We start from the raw sequence: 23,701 nt of genomic DNA on the forward strand, positions 1-23,701 counted from the left end.
CATCTAGAACATGGACTTGTTGAGACAATATGTGGATCGTTTTGGTGATGTCACAATATTAAAGCTTATGTTGTACAGATGTTATTGTTGATCTTTCTCTTGGTTTAGGGTGAAGATCTAATAGATATAAAAGTTGATGTTAAAGCAGAAGAGAGGTATGTGAGGGATGATCAGAAGTCTGCAGAGGTGGATGGAATAATGGGGACATCAAAGATCAGCAAAGGTGAATCATTAACACTAAATACATTACATACTCCTGACCCCTGCACTATATACTCCATGTTGTACATTAGATAATCCTGAAACTATATAGTCCTATCTGCTGTATCTTATACAATATGTTGTACATTACATAATCCTGACTTCTGATCTCTCCCCTCTACTCACTGTTATATATACACATAATATGTATTCTCTTTTGTTACACCCATTTCCTACCAGCTGGATATTTTATATCTGATTAGATTGGAGCACAGACTTTTACATGTGGATAATAATGTGATAATATCCTCAAACTTTGGAACCTTAAACAGAAAGTGATAATGAGGGAGGAGTCAATAACCCAATGATGGTGGTCTTCAGGATCAGTCCAGTCTTCATCTTGGTTGTAGAGATGAGCAGAACTCCTGAACAAAGGAAAAGTTCTAACCCGAATGGCGAACCCCATTGCAGTCTATGGGAGCCGAACAGGAAAAATCAAAAGTGCCCATTTTGTAGGCTTATATACAAATAATTGGCCATAAAAGGGTATGGGGGGCTGGGTACTGCCCTGGGGGACATTTATCAATGCAAAAAAATGTTTAAATTGATAAATGCAAGATCGTTTTTTCAGGAGCAGTAATTTTAATGATGCTTAAAGTGCAACAATAAAAATGAAAAATATAGTGCCTGGGTGGTCCTCTTAGTCTGCCTGGAAGGTGGCGCATCTGTACCATCTATAGAACCTGCTGCATTAAAACTGACATTTCTAAAGGAAAAAAAAAAAAGAGTCAAATAACATTTAAATTGACTTGTAGTTGCAATTTCCGGTATCAAGTCCCAGCTATTGAAAAAGAAATGAAAAAAAGGTGTGGGGTTTACCCAGGCCACACCATCGTGTTTGGATTTTAAGGGTAACCCGACGCCAAAATTTTAAAAAAAGCAGCTGCAGCAAAAATGACATTTCTAATGAAAAAAAAAAAAACAAGTCACATCACATTTAATTTGAGTTGCAGTTGCAATTACCCTAATGAAGAAAAAACAGAGTGGGGTCCCCCCCCAAAGTCCATACCAGACCCTTATCCCAGCATTCAGCCTCTCAGGTCAGGAATGAGCTCCCCCACCCTCTCCTGGTACCAGGCCACATGCCCTCAACATGGGGGGTTGCTTTGGAGCAGGGGAGGCTCTGCCCCCCCACCTCAAATCACCTTGTCCCCAAGTTGATGGGGACAAGGGTCTCTTCGCCACAGCTCTGGGCTGTGGTTGTGTGGGTCTGCGGATGGGGGGGTTATCGGAATCTGGAAACCCCCCTATATAAATGAGTACGTGGTACATTGTACCCCTATGTATTCACCAAAAAAGTGTTAAAAAATAATAACAAAAAAACAGTTTTTGACAAGTTCTTTATTAAAAAAAAAAATAGTGTCCCCCGATGTAGCTCCAGATCCATCATCAATCACGCCGCCTGCCGACCTGAAAAAAAAAAAAAGCTCTTCGCTCATTGATGGCTGACCGCCGAATACCTCCTCCGCCATTTGACAGTTCTTATATAGGTAAGATTGCACTGCCACCTTGTGACGTCACCAGCCAGTGTACAAGGGGGCGAGGCCACCGGGTGACATTGTTGGGTGGCCTCGCCCCTTTCATATATGAGAACTGTCAAACAGCAGAGAAGGCATTCGGCAGTCTATGAAGACTTTTTTTGTTCTTTTTAGGGTACGGCGGACGGCATGATTGACAATGGATCTACAGCGGGGGGTGTTGTTTTTTTATTCTTTAATAAAGGATTTGTCAAAAACTGTCTCTGTGTTTTTATTACTTTTTGACACTTTTTTTGGTGAGTGGGTAGGTACCCATACTCATTCACATGGGGGGGGCTGGGATCTGGGGGCCCCTTCTTAAAGGGGGCTTCCAGGTTCCAAAAAGCCCCCTGCCCGCAGACCGCGGCAACCACCGGCCAGGGTTGTGGGTATAAGGCCTTTTCCAGGCTACATGCTCGGATAAGGGTCTGCTTTGGACTGGGGGGCCCCACGCCATTTTTTTTTTTCAGCTGTCAGCGGGGAAGCCCATTGACATCTGATGACTCATCTGGTGCAAAGGATGCTGCGACCAGTTTCCTGGCCCCATTCCTTAACAACCAGCTTCTACTGTGCCCTGAATGGGCAAAGCTTTGCCCAGTCAGGGTGCAGAATGCACTGTGCAGCACGCAATGCAATGCAGAGTGTTTGACTGGGGCAAACACCTGCTGAACACCCTGCAAATTTGGGTGTTCCCCAAACAGGGTGAACAGCCAATGTTTGGCCGGAACTCGTGCTCGGACCAAACAGTTTGCCCAACACTACTTAATTGTTTTCCCCCCATCTTCACTCTCTGACCTCTGGTGGGGCTGAGCCCCGCTGTTATTCATGACTAAATCATGGACTAAATAAGGAAGTGCAGGACTTCTTGTGTTGGGAAGATGGCAATGAGTGATAGAGGTGGTGGGGACACTCGTCCTATAATCTCATTGCTGTCACTCCTATAAAGGACAGTTCTCATTGTTTCCTCACTCTCTGACTAAGGTCCATGAATAAAGAAATGATCTGGTAGGAGATCAGAGGACCCATTTACTAGTTACCTTGAGGGTGGAATTATAAGATCCTCAGAGACAAAGCTGCCTGATGTGGGCGGAGTCCTGGTTTAGGGGAACCAATCTGCTCATGTCTAATAATAATCGTTTTATTTCTATTTTAGTAGATGGACGGGAGATGAGGAAAACCTCAGAGGATTGTCTCACTTTGTCTCCAGACTGTAAAGTAGAAGATGAGGACATCACACAGTATAGTCCAGGAGAAAACCCGACTACCTCAAATGTCCATCCGGCACCACACAGTGTAGATGGACCATCGTATTCCTCTTATCCTGAGGAACCTCAGACTATGAGGGACAGTGCCGTACTTCCAACAGAGAAGAAGTTTTCCTGTACTGAGTGCGGGAAGTATTTCCGTTTTGAATCCAATCTTAATGTGCATAAAAGATCCCACACAGGGGAGAAGCCGTATTCCTGTCCTGAGTGCGGGAAATGTTTTTCACACAAGTCTAATCTTTACATACATCAGAGATCTCACACTGGGGAAAAGCCTCATTCATGTCCTGAGTGTGGGAAATGTTTTTCACAGAAGTCACATCTTTCCATACATCAGAGATCTCACACGGGGGAGAAGCCATATTCCTGTGCTGAGTGTGGGAAATGTTTTTCACAAAAGTCTGATCTTTACAGACATCAGAGATCTCACACGGGGGAAAAGCTGCATTCCTGTCCTGAGTGTGGGAAATGTTTTTCAATGAAGTCCCATCTTTTCAGACATCAGAGATCGCACACGGGGGAAAAGCCTTATCTCTGTCCTGAGTGTGGGAAATGTTTTTCAGACAGGTCCGGTCTTTACAAACATCAGAGATCTCACACGGAGGAGAAGCCATATCCCTGTCCTGAGTGCGGGAAATGTTTTTCAGAGAAGTACAATCTTTACAGACATCAGAGATCTCACACGGCGAGAAGCCGTATTCCTGTCCCGAGTGAGGGAATTGTTCCTCACTGAAGTCCTGTCTTCCTGTACATCAGGGATCCCACACAACCCTCGAGGTGTATTTGTGTCTTGAGTGCGGGAAATGTGTTCTATATGAATGTTGCTGGACATCACATCTCTCATGTGGGGAAGATATACACCTCAGATATACTCCATGGCTGATCTTCATCATTTAGGAAACAGTTCATAAGGAGATCGGAGATCCCCAAAGACATGGATGAAGTGTTGTACCATGTTGGCCATTGATAGCAGTAGAAAAATAAAAATGGCGTCATTACCTTTCATTGGCTGAGTACATTTTGTGGTGTAAGATTTCACAAACACTTAGAGGCAGGGCCACTGATGAGGCAGTACAAGCGGCCCTCCCATGCTGGGCTTGGTCCTCATCACAGGGGGCCCGGGCAGCTCTAATGCTCATTTATGGACTGCTGGCCTATGGGTCATTTATTCATCAGTGGTTTACTGCGCTTATCTCTGTTTTTAAAGTTGGATGCTTTCAAACTGTGGGCTCAGGAGTCAAATGATAGCCACTCATCTTTCCACCAGCCCCTGAAGAAGAGGTCTCAACCAAATTTAAACCTTGAAACGCGTCGGTCCCGTGTGGGTTAGACTCCAGTTTGTATAGTTGATGTGGTTTTTATGTTCACCATTGTACCTCTACAAGCATATTGCTATTGTCCTCACCTTTTTTGTAGCATCCTTCTTTCCTTTTCAGTATTTATAGATGTTGTTCTGTTATGATTTAAATTTTTTGAAACCAAATAAACTATACATGTTTTTGATATTTTGAAGACTCTTGCCTTACAAAGTCCCATCAGAGGAAAACCATGTTCTAATATATAGTCTCATAGGGATGTGGGCAAGTTGTCTTCTTCCACAAGGTCATCGTCACTATCCTTATTTACATATACCAGGAATATCGCTACTGAAGTCCGGGTTTTCATGTCATCTTTGGCTTGATGGATGCAGGTGCATGCGCATTCCAGTCCATCTGAAGGAGTCCGGGTTGGAGATCGAGTTCCAGACTACCGTCCATGCCTGTTTGACCCACCGCCACTGGCTTGTGTGTTTTCCTGGGGGGGTTCTGGGCTTTCAAACTTAAAGGTATCACTTGCACTGTAATGTTGGGGGAGGTACGGTAAAAACATGTGACAGCAGAGCGGGGCCATGAGGCTTTGCAATGCAGCGCAGCAAAATTTATCCCCATTCAACTGAATAGCATGTAATGCACGCAGTTGTGGTACGGTAGTGTACTCATTAGTACAGCAAGCTCCTCCTAAGCTCCCTAGTTTTTTTTTTTTGTTCTGCCCGCTGGGTTGAACTAAAAAAAACTTACCATGTGAACCAGGCTTTAGATCTCATTCATATTCTAAATGCCCATTAAATGGCAAATATACCATGAATAGCTACAGCCAGGATCCCAGATGTTCCAATTTTTGTCAGCTGCTCAGCCTGTTCACCTGAGTGATGGGCTGAAAAGAGCCACTGCTGTTAACATGTATCTGTACATCCAGTGGTCTCCATGTTTAAAGGGGTTGTAAAGGTTCACATTTTTTCACCGTAACGCATCCTATGCATTAAGGTGAAAAAACATCCGACAATGCCGGCCCCCACAGCCCCCCTGTCCCCTCGAAAGTCCCGCGCTCGCTCCCGACAACCTCTTCACCGCTCAGCCTGCCCATTGACTAGCTAGAGTGGATGGATTGAAAGCAGCGCAGCCATTGGTTTGCGCTGCTGTCAATCACATCCAATGACGCGGCGCGCCGGGGGCGGGGCCGAGTGATACAGTCAGCGGCTATAGCTGCCGGCTGTATCACTGGAGCGCGCCCGCAAGAACTAAACACCATGCGAGAGAGCTCGCGTGAAGGTGGTTAGTTCTTGCGGGGAGGAGCTGAGACAGCCGCCGAGGGACCCCAGAAGACCAGGTTTGGGGCCACTCTGTGCAAAACGTGCTGCACAGTTGAGGTAAGTATAACATGTTTGTTATTTTAAAAAAAAAAAATACCTTTACAACCCCTTTAAGCTCCAGAGGACAAAGCAAAACAGGGTGTGGCCTGGCGGGAACCCGAGCAGAGGTCTCTCCTATCACTACTACATTACCATAGGACTCTGTGGATGTGCAGCACCAGGAATGTTTTTTTCTCTCTTCAGTGACTACAAGAGCTGGGATCAACTCCATCCCTCACCGGCACCCCTGCAGTACATTCGGTATCATCTACACTACTCCCCACATCGATTGAGCCTGAACGACACACTAACAAACCGCGGGTCACAGTGGTTACCTGCTGTTAGGGACAAATTTCTGATCCTGGATGCAGGTTTTATCCAAGGGCAAAAATGTATCTCTACCTGCAGGTCACCACTGGATGTGCAGATACAGGTGGATACATGTTTACAGCAGCAGACAGCCTTGGCTCTTTTCAGCCCATCACTCAGGTGTAGAGGCTGAGCAGAGATTGGAAGATCTGAGATCCCGGGTGAAGGTATTTGCAGTATACTTGCTGCACCATGGTCATGTAGGATGTATGAATGAAACCTAAGACTGGATTTTAGCTAACCTTACTGTGCAAGTTGAGCAGGTGCAAGGGGCAACATATTGTGGTGGGCAGTAAATTCAGTGATTTAATTAAACCTTAAAAAAATGTGTCCTAAGAAATTTTATGAAATGTTTTAAGAGATAAAAAAAAAAAATATTGTGCACTGCCTACCACAGAATGGTGCCATTTACACCTGGTCAATAGGGATGGGCCTTATGTTCTGGTCGAACATGAGTTCGACTCGAACATCGGCTGTTCGCCCGTCCGCCGAACAGCGAACAATTTGGGGTGTTCGCGGCAAATTCGTAAGCTGCAGAACACCCTTTTAAAGCCTATGGGAGAAATCAAAAGTGCAAATTTTAAAGGCTTATATGCATGGTATTGTCATAAAAAGTGTTTGGGGACCCGGGTCCTGCCCCAGGGGACATGGATCAATGCAAAAAAAAGTTTTAAAAACGGCCGTTTTTTCGGGAGCAGTGATTTTAAGCTCTGCCTTTTCATACACACTCAGAGCTCCGCCTCTTCATACACAATCAGAGCTCCGCCTCTTCATACACACTCAGAACTCTGCCTCTTCATACACACTCAGAGCACCGCCTCTTCATACACACTCAGAGCTCCCCCTCTTCATACACACTCAGAGCTCCGCCTCTACATACACACTCAGAGCTCCGCCTCTTCATACACACTCAGAGCTCTGCCTCTTCATACACACTCAGGGCTCCGCCTCTTCATACACACTCAGAGCTCCGCCTCTTCACAGACACTCAGAGCTCCGCCTCTTCACACACACTCAGAGCTCCTCCTCTTCATACACACTCAGAGGTATACAGGTCAGCCCTCCCTCACACCTGTATACATGTCAGCCCCCCTCACACCTGTATACATATCAGCCCTCCCTCACACCTGTATACATGTCAGGCCCCCCTCACACCTGTATACAGGTCAGCCCCCCCTCACACCTGTATACAAGTCAGCCCCCCCTCACACCTGTATACATGTCAGCCCCCCTCACACCTATATACAGGTCAGCCCCCTCACACCTGTATACATGTCAGCCCCCTCACACCTGTATACATGTCAGACTCCCTCACACCTGTATACATGTCAGCCCCCCTCACACCTGTATACATGTCAGCCCCCCCTCACACATGTATACAGGTCAGCACCCCTCACACCTGTATACATGTCAGCCCCTCTCACACCTGTATACATGTCAGCCCCCTCACACCTGCATATATGTCAGGCCCCCTCACACCTGTATATATGTCAGGCCCCCTCACACCTGTATACATGTCAGCCCCCCTCACACCTGTATACATGTCAGCCCCCCTCACACCTGTATACATGTCAGCCCCCCTCACACCTGTATACATGTCAGACCCCCCTCACACCTGTATACAGGTCAGACCCCCCTCACAACTGTATACATGTCAGCCCCCCCTCACACCTTTATATATGTCAGCCCCCCTCACACCTGTATACATGTCAGGCCCCCTCACACCTATATACAGGCAAGCCCCCCTCACACCGGTATACATGTCAGCCCCCCCTCACACCTGCATATATGTCAACCCCCTCATACCTGTATACATGTCACCCCCCCTCACACCTGTATACATGTCAGGCCCCCCTCATACCTGTATACATGTCACCCCCCCTACACCTGTATACATGTCAGGCCCCCTCACACCTGTATACAGGTCAGCCCCCCTCACACCTGTATACATGTCAGCCCTCCTCACACCTGTATATATGTCAGCCCCCCTTACACCTGTATACAGGTCAGCCCCCCTCACACCTGTATACATGTCAGCCCCCTCACACCTGTATATATATCAGCCCCCTCACACCTGTATATATATCAGCCCCCCTCACACCTGTATACATATCAGCCCCCCCTCACACCTGTATACATGTCAGCCCCCCCTCACACCTGCATATGTCAGGCCCCCCTCACACCTGTATACATGTCAGACCCCCACCTTACGCCTGTATATATGTAAGCCCCCCCTCACACCTGTATATATGTCAGGCCCCCTCACACCTGTATACATATCAGCCCCCCCTCACACCTGTATACATGTCAGCCCCCCTCACACCTGTATAAAGGTCAGCCCCCCTCACACCTGTATACATGTCAGCCCCCCTCACACCTGTATACATGTCAGACCCCCCTCACACCTGTATACATGTCAGCTCCCCTCACACCTGTATAAAGGTCAGCCCCCCTCACACCTGTATACATGTCAGCCCCCCTCACACCTGTATATATGTCAGCCCCCCTCACACCTGTATACATATCTCCCCCCATCACACCTGTATACATGTTAGCCCCCCTCACACCTGCATATATGTCAGCCCCCCCTCACACCTGTTTACATGTCAGCCCCCCTCACACTTGTATACATGTCAGCCCCCCCCACACCTGTATATATGTCAGCCCCCCTCACACCTGTATATATGTCTGGGGGGCATATCAGAATCTTGAATTGCCCAGATACCTCCCACTACATAAATGACACTCAATGTCCTTTATTTAAAAAAATCCCCCCAAAACATCTCGTTGTAAATCCATCATCAGTCATGGTGCCCACTGACTCACCAATAACCCCCAATGACCCGCCACACAGGAGCGATCTCTGACGGTAACACTCGCTGACTGATAGCTTCCTGAGCTGTCATCAGATTTATAAAGGAAGGGGCGGGGATAGTGGGGACATCATTGCCCAGATATTTCAGAGACAGATTCACTCTGTCTGGAGCGATACGAACAGTGGGTCTTCGGTACACTTACTGCCTCTGGCCTTAACACTGTTGGAGCTCTACTGGCCCCCTACACTTAAAGTGGACTTTACATAGGAATAGCCATATTGGGCTTCCCCTTTCCATGTGTATGGTACTAGTGCCTGGTTCAAAGTACCCTAGTTTGGCTGTTGATGATATGGTTATTACCCCCATCCCACACAAGTTTTATAAGGACCTTTCGAACTTTATATTGCTTAAGGCATGAGAAATCGCTGATTGGTTGATGCTCCCACCAGGTTTGCCTTCGTATATTGTTTCATATACTATGCACCACTGCAAGGTCCCGAAGAAGCGCTTAAGGGCGTGTAACATGTAGAGATTTCTTCACTGCGTCTCTACCACCAACCAGCTGCTCCTTCCATTTGACATCATCTTATTTTGAATCATTATTGATCGATCTGTTCCACTGTGGTACAGTTAGGTTGTGTTAGGTAGTGTGAGCCTCGTTTAGACCAAACGCCATGTATTGTTTTTAACATGTCATGTCAATAATGTGAATTTTAAAGATTAATTAAAAGTTAATTTTGTATTTCAATGCTACAGATGTATTCAAAAGAAGGAAATATGGACTTTAGAGGCACATTTTGTAATATATTTAAGACGTTGGCACACTGACCATATTGAGATGATGGCATGATCTAGGCCCCACCCATTTGCCTACGTGACCATGTAAGGGAATGGGCGGGATGAAGTCAGCAGTTGCTAAGGATGCAGCTGTTGCAGGCAGCCGTTGCTTCCCTAGAAACCAGTGACAGCCAGAAACCGTCACATTCGTCTTCACCAAATGCCGTAAATGTTGGATGTTCAGAAGAATGTGGGAGGAGCCAGTGTTCATCCAATTTTCTGTTCAGACATGGGGCTCCTCCTTAATGTAGATTATTGTCAGTGTGTGGAAGTGATTGTATCTGGCAGACAGGGATCTGTATGTGTGTGTGTATCACTGCCCGGCACACCACTCACATCACACACTTCAGCCAATCTACCATAAATTATGTGTGGGGGGTGGGGGGCAGTGGAAGAAGTCATCACACCAGGATTCTAGATTGAAGGATCGCTTGGGGGATCCTCTGAAGTGTGTGGGGATCACTTGTCTGCAACACACTCCTTAGATTGTATCAGATTGTATGTAAGATTTGTATCTGCCTGTGTGTGTCCAGCCAGGTAAATGTGGGAGAGTCTCCCCATTGGTGGTCAGCAGTTTTGCAGGCTGTGAGAACTGTATCATAGCTGGTTTTATACTCCCTGAGAAAACTATCCTTTCATTCCTCCTCCACCAATCAAGACTCTCACTCCAGTTAGCAAGTCACTGTGGGCATAATTTCCTTGACATTCATCGTTGGTGTCAATGAGATAAAAAAAAACATTGTTAATTTCAATGGGATAAAATAAGTGCCTTCTTTGGTGTCAGTGAGGTTAAATAAGCCCCAACGTTGATGTCAGTGGGATAAAATAAGACCCATGTCAGGTCACCTGAGGTCATGTGACAGATGCACACCGTTGGGGTCAGGAGTGCACCACTAAGGTAGTAGAACCTATGGCTGACTGCTGCGGATGGAGCTCTGGGTGTTTAAGGAAAGCAGGTCCTCTGGAGCACCAACACTGATCACACTGGGAGCTAGAGCATGAGATTCCCCAGGGCATGGAGTCAAAGAGACAGCAGGTGTTCACCAGGGCCCCTAATGGTGGGGATGGACTTTGCTGCAATTGGCTCCAGGTTGCGGCCCCCAGGGTCTCCCAGCTCACGCTCACGGTAGGCTACTGGAGGATGGAGAGGAAGCAGCAGACCGGGACAACAAGGGATAGTCAGGAGATAAGTCAAAAGGTCAGGGCAATGAGCAGACAGGGATAGTCAAAGAACACGGTAAAAGAACAAAAAAAAGGGCGCCTCTAAGTGCAGTATGTTTTAAAAAGATAGTTTAATAATAATATAATCACCCAAGTGGCTACTCGCATGACAGTAGTGAGAAACAAGCATGGGTTTATCTCAATATGGGGTGTGCAGTCACTCTGTTGTCCGAAGATGCATCCTGAGTGTGGTCCCAGTGCGCTGAGATGATCCTGGATGTGATGGGGGGATCCGGAGAGTGTAGTCAGCTGAGCTGGGTTATGCTGAGCAAGGGCGAGCATGTCAGGCGGCCTGCGATGGACCCTGCCGGTCTGTGTATAGCTCAGTGGCGGCGTGCGTGTCAGCCTGGAACGCACTCGGTGCAGTCTGGAACCGGAAGCGACATCGGTTCCACAAGATACCACCGTAAAGAATGGAGGAGCTCAAGGGATTCGGAGTTAGTGAATCAGAGGGTCTAGTGAGAGACCGGGAGCTCAGTGGTGAAGAACTACAAGGAGAAGTTGTAGTGAAGCTGAAGGAACTGTTACGTTTGTGTTAGGAACTGTTAAAGACTGTTGCCATAGGAGACAGCATTCCTGCACGTGCAGATGTGTCTCCTTGCTGGGCTCTTTCCCTGCATGGCTGTCCTATTGAAGTCTCGGAGTCTGCCAATTGAATCTGCAGCTACTTAAGGGTGTCCTGGCCTTAACCCTCTTTCCCCCATAAAAGATTGTAAGAGAAATAAACCTCTTTTGCATTCAAGAAATGTCTGGTGCTCAATAACTTTATCCATCTTGCACCCACTATGCCTCACAACCCACCACATACAGAAGGATGTCAGCTATCTTTGGCCTTGAAAGTTCTCATTAGACTGGAGGAGGTCAGAGACCTTGCTGCACTAAGTTGGATCTTAGGGGTGCATTTAACACTAGAGATGGGCATTATGAACACTTGGTTATGCCCTTTGGTCTGTGTAATGCCCCAGCTGCGTTCCAATACGTTGTCAACGTGATCTTCAGGGATCTGCTTTATAAATTTGTTGTCATCTATCTGGATGACATTCTCATCTTTTCGGAAAATCTGCCTGTTCATAGAAACCATGTCCGGATTGTACTTCAGCACCTTAGAGAAAACAATCTGTATGCCAAGCTGGAGAAATGTTCTTTGGAATGTTGTGAGGTTCTGTTTTTGGGATGTTTTGTTTCTAGCTTGGGTCTTCGTATGGATCCTGGAAAGGTCTTGGCCATTACCAACTGGCCTCTTCCTGCAAGTCTCAAGGCCACACAGCGCTTTCTTGGGTTCACTAATTATCACAGGCAGTTCATCAGGAATTACTCTTCTATTGCTTCACCTATTATCTTCTTTACCAAGAAGGGTGCGTATGCGAAGGAGTGGCCCCCTGAAGCTGTCTCTGCATTTCATGCAGTTTCTGGACCTTTGTTGACGACCCAACCCTGGGGATCCATTTTTTTATTGAAGTGGACGCTTCCTTGACTGGGGTAGGAGCTATGCTTCTTCAATCCTTTGAGCAAAAACGCCAACCATGGAGGGTTCCCCGCACTCAATAACAATTTTTCACTGACCATAAAAATCTGCAGTTGTTAAAGAATGCCAAACGACTGAATCCCAGACAGGTCAGGTGGAGTCTTTTCTTTTCCCGTTTCAATTTGTCTATTACGTACAAACCTGGTTCCTGCAACAGTCGGGCTGATGCACTCTCTAGGTCTTTTGACATTCAGGATGAGGAGCCCACTTCTGAACCTGAGTCAATCATTACAACCTCATGGGTTCTTGCCTATTCTACCCTGGACTCAAAAATTCCTCCTGGTAAGACCTTCGTTCCAACCAAGTTAAGAACCAAGATCCTTCATTGGGGTAATGATTCCAAGGTGGCAGGTCATGCCAAGGCCCTCCGATTTTTCTTCCTCATCAGCCACCACTACTGGTGGCCTACTCGTCCTTCTAATGTTAAAAACTATGTTAAGGCTTGTCATGTCTGTGCCCAGTCTAAATCCTCCACACAAGCTCCTACTGGTCTTCTCATGCCTTTGCCCATTCCTAAGGAGCCTTGGTCTCACATCGCCATGGACTTCATCACTGATCTTCTGCCTCCTGATAAGAATACGGTCATTTGGGTGGTAATTAATCGATTCTCCAAGATGGCCCATTTTGTTCCTCTTCCTGGTCTCCCTTCTGCTCCTGCCTTGGTTCCCATTTTGTTTGAGAGATTTTTCGCCTTCATAGAGTTCCTTCCCATGTTGTTGTGGACAGGGATGTTCAGTTTATTTCTAGCATTTGGAGAGCCTTTTGCAAATCCCTCAACATTTCCTTGGATTTGACCTCTTCTTACCATCCTCAATCCAATGGTCAGACTGAGAGGGTTAATCGGGAGTTAGAGGTCTTTCTCTGTACCTTGGTCTCGGCTCCTCACGATGATTGGGCATCACTACTCCTTTGGGCAGAGTTTTCTCACAATAATCATGGTAATGTCAGTTCTCAGAAGACATCCTTTGTCACAGTTTATGGAAGATATCCCCAGCTCCCTCTTCCTATGACCTGTTCTCTCGACATCCCAGCTTTGGCTACCTTCAGGAATCATTCAATTTCATGTGGGTTGACATTCATGATTCCCTCCAGACAGCTGCCAACAAATTCAAGGGTTTTGCTGACCGTCGCAGGCGTAAGCCACCTCCTCTACAGCCAGGAGACAAAGTCTGGCTTTCCACCAGAAACATCAGACTCTGGGTTTCTTCTCTGAAATTTGCCCCGAGATTCATTGGTCCTTTCAATATAATTTTAAAGCTGAATCCTGTTTGTTTCAAACTCCAGATCTCTAAAAGCCTCAGGATCTCAAACTCCTTTCATGTATCCCTTCTGAAACCTTTAGTTTTCAATAAGTTCTCCCATCCTCTCCCTACCTTTGCTCCAGTCTCTGAGGATGATCAGGAGTGTATGAGGCCAGGTGACAGATGCACACCATTGGGGTCAGGAGTGAACAGCTATGGTAGTGGACCCTATGGCTGACTGCTGCGGATGGAGCTCTGGGTGGTTCAGGAAAGCAGGTCCTCTGGAGCACCAACACTGATCACGCTGGGAGCTAGAGCATGAGATACCCAAGGGCGCGGAGTCAAAGAGACAGCAGGTGTTCACCAGGGCCCCTAATGCTGGGGATGTACTTCTCTGCAACTGGCTCCAGGTTGTGGCCCCCAGGGTCTCCCAGCTTATGCTCATGGTAGGCTACTGGAAGATAGAGCGGAAGCAGCAGACAAGGACAACAAGGGATAGTCAGGAGATAAGCCAAAAAGTCAGAGCAATATGCAGACAGGGATAGTCAAAGAACACGCCAAGGATCAGGGTATGAAGTGGACAAGGATAGTCAATAAGAAGCCAAGGACAGTAAACAGAATCAGACGTAGAGCACACAGCAAGAAGCACACAAGAAGCCAAATGCACAATATTGCTCGGGCAAAGCAGGCTTGGAGAGCACAGTGTTAAATAGTGTATCCTGTAGCGGCTAGGGTGGAGCCATGCTGAGGGAAGATCACTTAACCATGCAGGTGTGAAAGTGCAGGCCCTAAGGCTGATACACAGACCAGAGGTAAGCAGACAGACAGGGCATGAAAGTATTACTGCAGATTCATGACAACCCATTGATGGTGTCAATGAAATAAGCAACATTAACTGTTTTAGTGAGATAAAATAAGCCCCACCATTGGTTTGAGGGAGATAAAATAAGTCCCATTGTTGGTGTCAGTGAGATAAAACTTCTCGTCATGTCTGTCATTTTTATTGTTTCTTGCAATGCTTTCTCAGTGCTGCAGTTCCTCTGAGCTCCACAAGGTAGTGATATCACTTTTACACAGACAGGAAATCTCTATGGAATATGGGAAGTGATGTCAAGTGCAGACAGGAAGTTCCATGTGATGCAAAGTAGAGAGAAGACATTGCTGGAAGTGGCAGCAGAGGAGGTAAGAGGATCTTATTTTCCATTTACACCCAGTAACCCCCCGTCATGTCCGTCCTCTTCCTCCATAGTCACTGTGAGCTGTCATTTATGGAGCGTAGTCGCTGGGAATGGATCAAGTTTTTCGTCAGCATGTGTGTTTTTTGGTGGGCATCATTCATTATTAATGATATAGATCTACATTGTTGGATAATTGATAAAGGCTTTACTTTGGGGAAATCTTTTTATTAACTGCTTGCCGCCCGCCCACCGTCAAATGACGGCGGGGCGGTGCAGCCCTAGTTCTGGGACGCCGTCATATGATGGCGTCCCAGAACGGCTGCTCTCGCGGGGGAGCGCGGCGGGCGCACCATGTTGCTAGGACACGGTGCGACCCCAATCTCTGTAAAGAGCCACATCCATGGCTCTTTAAACATGTGGTCGGCTGTGTCCACTCACAGCCGGTCACATGTAAACATGGAGATGGTGTGTGGCGAGGAAAGCCTATCAGCGCCATCTCCACACAGAGGGACATCTAAGAATGTAATCAAGGCACTGATCATCAGTGCCCTGATTACAATATAGCAATATAGTGTCACAAATCAGTGCTCACCATTGCCCACCAATGCCAGCAATCAGTGCCCACCACTGCCCACAAGTGCCACCAATCAATGCCCATTAGCAATGCCAGTCAGCACTGGCAATCAGTGCCGCCTATCAGTGTTGCCCATCACTGCTGTCAATCCATTCCCATTAGTAATGCCCATCAGTGCCGCCTACTTGTGCCCATCAGTGCCACCTATTAGTGACTATAAGTGCGTCAGTTTAGTGCCTCCTCATCAGTGCCCCCTTATCAGTGCCCATAGGTGCCGCCTCATTAGTGCTCATAAGCGCCACCTTATCAATGCCCACCAGTTCAGCCTATCAGTGCCCATCAGTGAAGGTGAAAAATTACTTAGTTACAAAATTTACTGACAGAAAAAAGTAAAAAAACATTTTTGTTCAAAATTTCTGGTCTGGTCACTTGTATTTATATCAATTGTAATGTCGTGTAGCCACGCCCTCTGTAGAAGTCCTTGATGACGAAACCAGTCAGGGTGTGGCTTACATGACGATCCGGAAGTGACGCTTGTGCTCCACTGTCTGCAACCATCCACCAGGAAGATAGTGTGGTGTCTGCAGGAAAACACACATCCCATCCTGGACGGCTAGACATGGTGACAGCGCCCTCTGGGCTTGCTTATTTGCTTTTCTCAATATGTTACAATGTACGTAGTTAGGATTAAGGGGAACACTGCTGTATAGGGGACTTTTACATGAATAAACAGGATTACGCTATGTCGGTGTTGCTCTTGTGTTTTATGATATATATGGAGCCCCTTTACCAGTGAATCCTGCTGATGATGAGGACTGACTATTGAAGTGGATGTTGAATACCCATTCAATGCTCTTTTAATAGTGGCTTCTGGTGAGTTTGACCCCCTAGGGGAGTGTGCATCACGTGGTGGAACATGCTTTCTTTCTGGTGAAAGGTGCACGCTTGGACATCAGATTTTACACCTATAAAAACCTTGAACTGTCTTCATGATTACCTTGTACATAGAGACTCTTATTTTTGTTCTGGCCACTTACTGTGACAATTTTTGTGGCTTTTATTTTAGCGCTGTTTTTAGTATTTTATGATTCAGTGTTTGATTGCTGGACTTTTTACCATTCATTTATGCCAATACTGAAGCTATGTAATAAAATTCCATCTGCGGTAGACCTGCTCCTCCCTCTATCTTCCGCTTTACCAGAATATTGTAACAAAGTCTAGCCGAACAATTTGGCCAAATATATCGAAGTAGGCTAGATCTTAGAGACCGAAAGAAAGTCAGAGGAAGAGCTATGGGCAATGTTTGGTATAAATACAAATAGCGAGGTAAGATATCCATCTTATATATTGCCATTCTCCCTAACCAAGAGTGTTTCCCTTTGGCCATATACTGCAATCTACTAATTGTGGAATTAAGTAGGGGAAGATAATTCAGTTCATACATTTTTTCCTCTAAGGGGGCAATATTCACCCCTAAATATTTAAGGTATTGTAATTCCCATTAAAAAGGGAAGTTATTTTCTAGCATTTCTTTTTCCGTTTTTGATAACGCTATATTGAGACAACGAGATTTTGCGACATTTACTTTAAAATTGCTATATAAACCGAATTGTTCCAATTCATAGAGAATATTTGGAAAAGCTATTTTTGGATTGGATACATATAAGTCATCTGCAAAGATACTTAGTTTATGTGAATTATTGCCCACCTGGACCCCTTGGATTGAGGGATTTGACCGTAGAGCAGCCGCCAGAGTTCCATGGCCAAAATATACAGATACGGTGATAGCGGACAACCCTGGCGTGTCCCATTAGAAATTTTAACAGGCGAAGATAATGTCCCGTTAACCTTTATTTTTGCTGATGGAGCAGTATATAATGCCATTATTTTCTGTACAAATTCCCCTGGAAGACCTATTTGTTCCAAGGTTGCTATCCTGAACTTCCAATCTAGGCGATCAAAAGCCTTTTCCGCATCTAAAGATAAAAGACAAAACGGGCTATTTGATCTCCGGGCATTGTATCTAGTGGACATTATTCGAGCCGATGAGGATTTGAAATGAGTTTCCTGCAAAAAAAAGAATGTTTACTTTTTGTTTTATGCATATCATATATTATTTGCGGTCTTTTCTGGGGCGTATTCAGGCCTCTGATATTCAAAGATCCAAGTCTGAGGGCCCTCATGGTGGGTAGAGGTAAAGCTTAGATAGACCTGGTATATGATATCTGGTCACAGAGGCGGCTCCCTAGAGAGACACAATGAAAAACAATATAATATATATATATATATATATATATATATATATATATATATATATATATACAAAGAAGACTAAAAGAAAAAGGAAAGAGAAGAAAGCAACCCTCCCATCAGAAGCAGAGGTACAGTGGATATCACCGCAGGCCCATGTGTCGCAGCATATCTGGGAGGATCTGTAGCTCCGCAATATAGTGCCAAATCCATTGGGTAAAAATAAAAAAGAAATATATATATATTCCACACCCCCAAACCAGTTAGTTGGGGGTGCTCTCAATGGAGAAAAAAAAAAAAGAAGAAGAAAAAAGTCCAGCAACCTGTCTGGGCTCCCCTTGTCCCCAGTCCTATTCAGCCTCCCATAAACACATTTTATCCAAGACATATTTTCTACATTCATTAATCTATTAAAACTTGGCTCAAATTATTTGCTAAACGTCCTACAGGCATATGTAACCCTTAGACATTCACATGGGGGAGGAATCTAAGGCCCCCTTATTTTTAAAGGGGATTCAGTGAGCCCCCTACCAAGAGACCCCCCCCCCCCCGGTCAGGGTTTTGGGGAAGAGGTCCTTTGCAAAATACGCTCCCCATATTGAGGACATTTGGCATAGTTCAGTGGGTGGGCGCGTGCTTGCTCCCTGTTTCTGCCTGCCAATCTGCATACTCAGATAAGGGTCTGGTATGGAATTTAGGTTGGACCCCAGTCAGTTTTATTCTATTGTGTGAGCTTCCCAATTAACATCTACAGTATATCAGACTCCCATCAAAGATAAGGGTCTGGTATGTATTCCTATGGGAAACCCCCACACGATTTTAGTTTTTTTTTTGTGTATGTCCTCTATTAACATCTATACCAGACCCTCATCCTGCAAAAGAGTCTGCTATAGATAAAATAATCCCAGGCCGCTCTGTTTTTCAAACTGAACAGAGACCTTTCACTATTACCCACTTCCAATGCACTGACATCATGGCTGTTCTCAGACCCCTTAATGGGCATAGGGACACCCTGTAAAGACTGCAGCTTCTCACTCTGCATTTAGGCCTGTTGGTGCTTCATACAAACATATCTGTCTTCAGTCAAAGGACAAGAAATAAAGTCTTCTTCCTGATAGTAAAAAAAAAAAGTTATTCTGGGTTTTCTACTTCTGTTGGACAAAGCAGGCCAAGTACAGGTATGCTGGGAACACAACAAACGCTAGGTGACCCGATCTACAATTCCCACTGAGGGCAGTCCATTGGTTAAACCCTTATATCCCCATTCTAATACTATATAACCCATACAGTTCAGATAATTATCCACTATTCATTTACAGAGAAACCCACATTGGTCACATGACCACATCAATGAAGATGGAGGAGGACTGGAGTCACATGACTGAGAGGATACTAAACCTCACCCTGGAGATCATCTACCTGCTGACCGGAGAGGTGAGGAGGATTCTGGGAGGTCACATGACATCACTCTTATCTCTATTAATAAAACACAGACCTGACCGGAGAGGTGAGGAGGATTCTGGGAGGTCACATGACATCACTCTTATCTCTATTAAAAAAAAACACAGACCTGACCAGAGAGGTGAGGAGGATTCTGGGAGGTCACATGACATCACTCTTATCTCTATTAATAAAACACAGATCTGACCGGAGAGGTGAGGAGGATTCTGGGAGGTCACATGACATCACTCTTATCTCTATTAATAAAACACAGACCTGACCAGAGAGGTGAGGAGGATTCTGGGAGGTCACATGACATCACTCTTATCTCTATTAATAAAACACAGACCTGACCGGAGAGGTGAGGAGGATTCTGGAATTCTAACATGATATTCCTATTGGTTCCTCAATACAGAGATTTCCTCTTGTGAAGTCAGGTGATCATATGACCATCACAGTGTCTCCATGTGACTCCCTAAAACCTGAGAGACACAACATGCAGAAGATTCTAGAAGTCACCAAGAAGATGATGGAGCTGCTGACAGGAGAGGTGAGCGGTGCTGGGAATTCTGGGACATTATCCAGTAACAGACAAGGGATGTGTCTGGATGGTGACTGTATCATTGTGTGTGTCAGGTTCCTATAAGGTGTCAGGATGTCACTGTCTATTTCTCCATGGAGGAGTGGGAGTATTTAGAAGGACACAAGGATCTCTACAAGGACGACATGATGGACAATCAGCCGCCCCTCACATCACCGGGTAAGAGGAGACTTTATTGTAAAGGAGAGAGCAGTACGGAGGGTCCACCTAGATCCCCCATCATCTGATAAACACATAGAAACAATGTATTCAGTCAGTGTGTGTGTTTCCTACAGATGGATCCAGTAATGGGAACCCACCAGAGAGATGTCCCCGTCCTCTGTATTCCCGGGATTCCATAAAGGAAGATCAAACCATCCCTCACCACTATCAGGTAGATGATTGACAATTGTTGGTAGTTCTGATTTATATACACAATCATGTTTGATACACTGAATGTTTTATTACATCTTACAGAGTGTGAACCTCAGGTATGATAATATTGATGTTAAAGAAGAGTATAAAGATGAGGATGAGGAGTATGGAGTAATGGAGGAGCTTTCAGAAGGACACAAGGATATGATGGAGCCACCTAATACCAGGAACCCACCAGAGAGATGTCCCCGTCCTCTGTATTCCTGGGATTCCACATGGGAAGATCACACCATCCCTCACCATTACAAGGTTGGTGAAATAGAATATGTACTTGTGAAGCTAATGTGTGAATTGTTTGTGATATCACAATATTAAAGCTTATATTTTACAGATGATTTTTTCTCTCATTTTCTTTATTTAGGGTGAAGATCTGATAGGTATAAAAGTTGAGGGGAAAGTAGAAGAAGAGAGGTATGTAAGGGATGATCAGCAGTCTATGAAGGAGGATGGAATAACGGGGACATTTATAGAGGAGGACACTCCTACAGAGATCAGCACAGGTGGGTCATTAACACTAAATACATTCCTCCACCCATACTGCTCACTGATTGGTCCAGAGTAGGGCGGGGACTGGGTGATATCAGCCTGTAATCCCCTGGTCACTTTCTTGAGCTGTGTTCCCCGTCCTGTATTCCTGTATTTCTCTCGGATAATCTTCCTTCTCTGTGCTGCAGACACAATTTATGTATCTAGACTGGATTTATGGAGATTTTGGGGTTCGGCTGGCAGCAAAATGTTTATTTTCACCATAGACGTTACTAGACCTAGGCAACTGTGGTATGTGCTTTGGATCTTCTGCCCCATGCCCTGGTCTAGTAAGATCTCTGACAGAAAAATTCTCCCAGGATTACTTACTCTGTTGTCTAATGGCTGTGCCTGGTGGAGGGATATGTCTGTATAGTCTCAGACCCAAGTCACTGAGTGCAGTCTCAGGAGATGGGAGGCAGCGGTGTGGGACCTCTGCAACTTGTCTCATGTAAACATTTAAGCTTCCACTGATTACCGAATACCAATATTATGAGTCCTGACCCTTACACTTTATAATTTATATTGTACATTATATATTCCTGACCCCTGCACTATATACTCTATGTTGTACATTACATACTTCTGATACTATATAGTCCTATCTGTTGTATCTTATACAATATGTTGTACATTACAAAGTCATAGTTACATAGTTGGTAAGGTTGAAAAAAGACACAAGTTCATCAAGTCCAACCTTTTCAGTCCTAACTTTTGTATCCTAAATATAAGTTGTACATTACATAGGCCTTACTTCTTTTGCTCCCATTTTCTTCTTGCTGGACATTGTATATGTGATGATTTAATTGGAGCACTGGCTTTTACATGTTGATAATAATGTGATAACATCCTCAAACTTTGGTACTTTAAACAGAAAGTGATAATGAGGGAGGAGTCAATAACCCAATGATGGTGGTCTTCATCTTGGTTGTTCTCCCCTCATCCTCACTCTCATACCTCGGGTGGGGCTCAGCCCCGCTGTTCATGACTAAATCATTGACTAAATAAGGAAGTACAGGATTTCTTTTGTTGGGAAGATGGCAATGAGCGATAGAAGGGGTAGGGACACTTGTCCTTTAATCCGCTCATCACTGTGAGTCCTATAAAAGACAGTCCTCGCTGTTTCCTCACTCGTTCATGAATAAAGAAATGAACTGGTAGGAGATCAGGGGACCCATTTACTAGTTACCTTGAGGGGGAATTGTAAGATCCTCAGAGACAAACTGCCTGATGTGGACTGAGTCCTGTTTAAGGGAACCAATCTGCTCATGTCTAGTAATAATCTTTTTATTTCTATTTTAGTAGATGGAAGGGAGATGAGGAAAACCTCGGAAGATTGTCTCACTTTGTCTCCAGACTATAAAGTAGAAGATGAGGACATCACACAGTATAGTTCAGGAGAAAACCCGGCTACCTCAAATGTCCATCCAGCACCACACAATATAGATGGACCATCGTATTCCTCTTATCCTGAGGAACCTCAGACTGTGAGGGACGGTGCCGTCCTTCCAACAGATAAGAGGTTTTCCTGTACGGAGTGTGGAAAGTGTTTCCGTTTTAAATCTGGTCTTAATGTGCATAAAAGAACTCACACGGGGGAGAAGCCGTATTCCTGTCCTGAGTGCGGGAAATGTTTTTCAGACAAATCTAGTTTTTGCACACATCAGAGATTGCACACAGGGGAGAAGCCATTTTGCTGCCCTGAGTGTAGGAAATGTTTTTCATACAAGTCCAGTCTTTACACACATCAGAGATCTCACACGGGAGAGAAGATGTATTCTTGCCCAGAGTGTGGGAAATGTTTTTCACAGAAGTCCCATCTTAACAGACATCAGAGATCTCACACGGGGGAGAAACCATATTCTTGCCCTGAATGCAGGAAATGTTTTTCATACAAGTATAGTCTTTGCATACATCAGAGATCTCACACAGGGGGAAAGATGTATTCTTGTCCTGAGTGCATGAAATGTTTTTCACAGAAGTCCCATCTTTACAGACATCAGAGATCTCACACGGGGAGAAGCCATCCTTCTGCCCCGAGTGAAGGAATTGTTCCTCATTGAAGTCTTGTCTTCCTGTACATCAGGGATCCCACACAACTGTTGAGGTGTATTAGTGCCTTGAATGTGGGAAATGTCTTCTATATGAATGTTGCTGGACATCACAGCTCTCATGTGGGGAAGAAGCACACCCTGATATACACCTCAGATATACTCCATGGCTGATCTTCATCATGTAAGAAACAATTCATAAGGAGAACAGATTTCCACATCTCGATACCCATACTTTGCTCATAGGTGACGCTATAAAACAGTTACAGGTCATCAGTTAAAAGTGTTATGGAAATTTCTGGTTTGAACACTGAAAATAAAGCAGATTCACAGAACGCAATCACTGTGTTTAAAGTATCCGTTCTGACAAAATGTATTATTACATTCTAATTTATACAGAAGATAAGAAAGAGGGAGGTGTGAGATGTTATTAAGAACTAGCAAATAGAATAATGTCTCATTTTATATTTCATCAGCTTTGTCTAACAGTTAGGAAACTAAAACCTTGAGTAGGGAGAGAGAACTTCTAGGAAAGCTGTTTGTTAGTCTGTGTACTTAGATGAAGCACACAGAGAAAGCGAAACATTGCAAACAAGATAGAGTCTCTTAATTGAACAACACAGTGAGTCCAAGTCCATGTAATTTCCCTCCTTATGTTTATTTGACACCATTCTTCTCCATGTTACATTCAGCCGACTGCTGGCAGCTCCTGCTACATTGGCGCAGTGAGATGTTCAACTCTCCTAGTTTTCTCAGAATGATGGGTTCATCAGTGGAGGTGGAACATCTGCTGGTACAGCAGGTAATCACACAGAGGCACAGCCCGACGAAGAAGTAAATAACAAATATGAGAAAGAGAAACCTCACAATGTAAGCATCTTATTTTTGTAACCACTTTCCTATGCCATACAAGAAGTCACCAAAACCTCCCAATCCATTAATCCATTA

The 23,701-nt window shown here is 45.1% G+C and overlaps 3 protein-coding genes across 3 annotated transcripts in view; 2 read left to right on the plus strand and 1 right to left on the minus strand.

The window, feature by feature from the left end:
• The window catches only part of LOC141121849 (uncharacterized), a 380,396-nt gene that overhangs the window by 237,773 nt on the left and 118,922 nt on the right, over positions 1–23,701 (minus strand). The window lies entirely within an intron of this gene.
• The window catches only part of LOC141121834 (uncharacterized), a 315,649-nt gene that overhangs the window by 12,832 nt on the left and 279,116 nt on the right, over positions 1–23,701 (plus strand). The gene's annotated exons all lie outside the window — the stretch shown is intronic.
• On the plus strand, positions 14,784–23,403 carry LOC141121876 (gastrula zinc finger protein XlCGF66.1-like). Its single transcript, XM_073611634.1, has 8 exons — positions 14,784–14,902; positions 19,042–19,156; positions 19,578–19,712; positions 19,799–19,922; positions 20,039–20,136; positions 20,220–20,426; positions 20,539–20,677; positions 22,005–23,403. Exons 2-8 carry the CDS (start codon positions 19,061–19,063, stop codon positions 22,763–22,765), a joined length of 1,560 nt encoding a protein of 519 aa, XP_073467735.1. The 5' UTR covers positions 14,784–14,902; positions 19,042–19,060; the 3' UTR covers positions 22,766–23,403.

This window comes from Aquarana catesbeiana, unplaced genomic scaffold, assembly GCF_042186555.1.
Source record: "Aquarana catesbeiana isolate 2022-GZ unplaced genomic scaffold, ASM4218655v1 unanchor233, whole genome shotgun sequence".
Classification (NCBI taxonomy): domain Eukaryota; kingdom Metazoa; phylum Chordata; class Amphibia; order Anura; family Ranidae; genus Aquarana; species Aquarana catesbeiana.